The sequence below is a fragment of the Phaethon lepturus genome, unplaced genomic scaffold, assembly GCF_000687285.1.
Source record: "Phaethon lepturus isolate BGI_N335 unplaced genomic scaffold, ASM68728v1 scaffold52768, whole genome shotgun sequence".
Classification (NCBI taxonomy): Eukaryota; Metazoa; Chordata; class Aves; order Phaethontiformes; family Phaethontidae; genus Phaethon; species Phaethon lepturus.
The window spans coordinates 13,890-18,423 of record NW_010557904.1 but is presented as its reverse complement, the minus strand read 5'-3'; the positions used below and the strand labels follow the sequence as shown (position 1 = coordinate 18,423).

Here is a 4,534-nt window from a genome sequence, read left to right as displayed (position 1 = left end):
CACCGCTTGTGACCGGCTGCCAGCTGGATTTGGTGGTTAGTGCAGCTCCTAGGCAATGCCCTTTCCAGCCTCGTTGCTTAGAAATGTGTTTGTTCTAAAGCCTTGGTCAGGCAAAGCCCTTGTGGATACAGGTCCCTGCAAGCACAGGGGATGGTGCCATGAGTCATCCGAAAAGAAATAACATTCCTGAGTTGGGTCTGGCTTTTCTTTGTTTCCTTTTCTGAATACCGTGTTGTGCCCCTTGATTCAAGCCCTCTCCCAGGCCTCCCCCAAAATGTGGGCAAAAGAATAGGGAATGAGAAGCTCCAGTAATGTCCACCCTCATGTCTTGCAAGGTGCATTTGAATAACCCTGCTGTGTTCAGGCTTTTTGTGTGGTAAGAAGCTGGCTGAGGTCTCCAGGAGAGGAAGCCCTGGTATGAGCACATGAAGTGGATTGAGAGGAAGAGGAAGAAGCAGCAATAAAAATTCTCCTAATTAACCCATCCAGATTCTGACAATAAGCTGGTGAAGCTAGGACCATGTGCTTTACTTATGCTTATTAAAGGAGGAGTTCTTGGTTTCTTCTGAAGTTGTGTTTGTCTGCTACAGGCTCTTGCCGTGTGTGATTTCCCAAGCTATTCTCCAGGGAGAGCTGCATTTCATTGTGGTGCAGTCAAAGGCTGGATACGTACAATGAAAGGCGCTGCTGGAATAGCTGTGGGCACCATGATGAATTCTTTATCTATGCGCATCTTCTGTAAGAGGCGCTTGCTGAAGCCAAGCTGACTTGTTGCCCACGGTCATTTCCTAAAATAACTACACCACAGGCTGGGCTGGAGCTGAGCTGCTTCTTCACGTTGTGTTCTGCTTGTGTAAAAGGTTTCAGCTCAAGGAATTGAGTCCCCGGTGGGTAAAAGCACTGTCCCCACACCTTTACCACACTTCCCTGTGCAGTAACTAACATCTGCTGTGTGTTACAGCAACTGAAACACCCCAACCTGGTGAACCTGCTGGAAGTGTTCAGGAGGAAGCGGAGGCTGCATCTGGTCTTCGAATACTGCGACCACACAGTTCTCCATGAGCTGGACAAGCACCCCCGGGGGTGAGTGGCCTGTCTCTCACTGGGAGCTCTGAGCAAGGGAGTCGGGGGGTGTCCATGCCATTGCTGCTCTGCAGAATTTTCAGAGGAATTTCATTAATTACAGGAGAGGTTTCTCAGCCCGGTGCCCAGGGCTTTCTCTGTTACTGTGGTTTAGCAATGGCGTCCCAAAGAATTGCCTATGAGCCTGCATGTGCTCCTGCACAGCGCGGCTCACCAGGGAGACTGGGGTGCTGAGCCTGAGCGTTTGGGTGATCTTTGGCTGGCTCGGCAGCAGCAAACCCTTGGGAGCATCTTGTGTCTCACTGAGAGGAGGTATGGGCTGCTGGGGCGGCGGGCAGGGGCTGGGGCACGCAGCCCTCCTTCTTGCTGCTCCCCAGGTGTGTTGCACATCACTGTAGGAGGCTGCGCAGATGCAGGCTGGGGGCACTGGGGCAATGTGGTTGAGCACCCAAAACATAGACAGTCTGTAGTGATGTCACTGATGACCCGTATGACAGACCAGTGACTTCTAGCCCTCTGGCACACTGCTGTGCTAAGGAGTATGTGTTGGCTGGTAGGAGTTACCAGGAGCTATGCCTGCACCTCTCTGCACAGCCTCAGGTCAGATCCCCTCTTCTTTAAACAGGCGCTTGCACAAAGTGTGAGCCACACGGGCAGAAGGAGCATTCTCCAGGACAGGGTTTGTTCCTTTGACACATTATGAATGACACTCCCACTAAATACATTGTTCCTAATTATTCACAGTGACTTGGTGCTGTGGAAATGCTAAGCAGGAGTTCATAAATCATTTTATAGGCCTGGAGCTAAATGAATTGCCTGCAGGAGACTAATTGGGGGTTGAGTAAACAAGAGCCTGTTATTCTCTTCCTGCCTGATGTGGAGCTCTAGAAGGAGAGCGGAGCATGCTGACAGCAGATCGCTTTGTGAGCTGGTGAGCAGCTTTCACCTCAGTTTCAGCCTGGTCACCTGGAATCTGAAGAGAGGATGGATAACTTCTTTGAAGAAAATGCTTCACATTTACTTTCTGTTGATCAGAACAACTCCAGTGTGAACGAATGTGTAATGCCCGGTTGCATACTTTGCTTTTGATCTTTGCTACGGCAGATGGTCAAATCTTTTGTGGTCACGATGAAGATGGGTGGGCGCATGCCTCTTTGCACCATGTTTCCAGGTCATCTCACCAACTTCATCCCCTTGTCAGGCTCTCATCTTTCTAGGATGTTTCTGCAAGGAAACTCGAGCATTGCAACAGCAGTGTCAGCACAATACCTTCAGTTCTGACAACAGAAGATGTCTTAAAGAAAAAGCCAGGCTTCCTGCATATTGTTTTGGTTTAGTTTCAGGCTTTTTTGTTCTTTATGATGAATCAGAAGCTTTGCAATGCTGCAAACATTTCAACACATGAAGTAACATTGGATTTGAGCTTGAAAGTTCCAAGGCTGTCACCTCTGCCTTTCCTGGGGTCATTGAAGACCACTACAGACAGCCAAGGAAGTTTAAGAACTGTTGTGCCATAGGTGAAAGAGAGGAGATGGATCTTTCCAAATTTCGTTCTCTGAAGTGTTTGCCAGCCATTGGAGGGAAGGAGGGGAGATGCAAACCAAAGCAGAGCTTTACACTCTCGTAAGAACATCCTTCCCTGTCCCATTTTGGTCACCTCTCCACTCTGGACAATCAGTGACACGACAGCATTGCAAGTCATGCATCTATACCATGGATACTTCACCATTTCCAACTCTCTGAGCAGTTGCAGAGGCAGAAATGCCTGCTGGCATTTCAGGAGGACTGCTAAGCACAGCCACAAGTCAGGATTTGACACAGCCTTACACACGCTGATGTGTGCTCATCAGTTGGCAGCGGCTGAGTGGTACGAGACACTCTGGCATGCCCTTACCTGCCATGAATCCTTGTATCTTGTTGCACTGACTGGATTTGGAAGTGATGTTGATGTTCCCTTTGATGCTTCTGCAATGCTTGGAGGGTAACTTCACAGGAGAGTATTGCTTTCTGCAGGGAGATGCACGCAGACCTCAGCCTCAGCTCTGAAACATGGGAAGAGGTACAAACAGCCTCCACCATCAGCAGCCCAGCGTGACTGGTTTTCTGCAGTGGAAGATCAACAAACTGAGAGTTATTATGTATTTCCTGTAACTTATTTGTAGGAAGAAAGTGCACTTAGCGTTTTTTGTCTGAGTTGGTCCCTGGCAGTTCTGCTCAGAGATCCCTGTACAATGTTAGCACTCAAAGGTCTCCTCTTCCTTTTTCCTGTAACAGTGAAGTTATTTTTAGGCCAAAATAAAAATGTAATAAAAGTGTGCTTTTTTTAAAACAGGATGCCAGAGCATCTAGTGAAGAGCATAACCTGGCAGACCCTCCAAGCTGTGAACTTCTGCCATAAACACAATGTAAGTCCCCTAAACAGCACTAACGATTGCTGTAACATGGCTTTGGAGGAGAAGGAGATTCTGTTGCCGTTTTCCTGATTATAGAGCTTTCATTGGATGAAGTCAGATGAAATTTCCTGTTTTCAACAGGAAACGGGTATCTGAAATATTAGTGAATACCCACAAGCTGCATTTACTATCACACAGGTCCCTTGGGTTTGCTGTCAAGGAATGGTTTACACTAATGACCTTAGACAAACTGAACAGGAATATATCCTTTTGTGTTCCCTGTGCCGTGCATTAGACTGACATTTAGAAAACTGGCTTAACTTCTAATCAACAGAGACCTGAGCAAACTGCTACTGATTTCACAGAAAGTCCTTTAGTTGATAGTCATAGGCATTGAATCATGACACCAGTTAAAAGGTTTCCAAAATTAGTTACGGTAAACCAGTTTTACAACCCCTCCTCTGCTCTCTGGAGGGAGATGTGAGCTGTTTGCATGGCAGATATTTTGTAGGAAGCAGTGGGGACGCTTTAAGAAGCGGGGAAGGGAAGGAGCCTTTTGGAGAAGTTCTTTAGGCAAACTTAGCTGTAATTGTCTTTGGTTTTGTTTATCTGCCAGCGTTTGTAATTTAAGAGTCGGGAAGGGGACCACTCTGGAATGGGAGTTTTGACTTTGCTGGGAGAATTATGTCCAGTTGAGCCACAGAAACTTGGCCATAGGTCTGTCCTGCTTCCAGGATTTGTTGTTTTGCTTCTTTTTTCTGTTCCCCCACTCAGTCTGAAAGATTTAATGGAGTTTTAAAGCCAAGGGAACAATGAGATGCTGCAGTCTGACCTGCTGTAGATCACAGGTAATGAGGTTTTATACAGTTGCCCTTTTTAGAACTCCATGACACTGGTATAACAAGCAGCATTTCAGTCCTCAAGGGGAGGCACAATAATTTACCACCAGCTTAGCTATGAAACGCCTGACGTGTTTGCGCTGAGGTGATGGTAGGGGACAACAACATGAGCTAGACTCCAGTAATTTCTTACTGTTAAGAAATCCTTTCATCTTCTCT

At 47.1% G+C, this 4,534-nt stretch overlaps 1 protein-coding gene across 1 annotated transcript in view; it reads left to right on the top strand.

The window, feature by feature from the left end:
- Positions 1-935: 935 nt before the first annotated feature.
- CDKL1 (cyclin-dependent kinase-like 1 (CDC2-related kinase)) overlaps positions 936-4,534 on the top strand; it is a gene marked incomplete at its 5' end in the record, with an annotated part of 11,222 nt that continues 7,623 nt past the window's right edge. Inside the window, 2 exons of the mRNA XM_010292880.1 lie at positions 936-1,083; positions 3,416-3,488. Coding sequence (XP_010291182.1) covers positions 936-1,083; positions 3,416-3,488 — 221 coding nt within the window. The remainder of the gene's footprint in view (positions 1,084-3,415; positions 3,489-4,534) is intronic.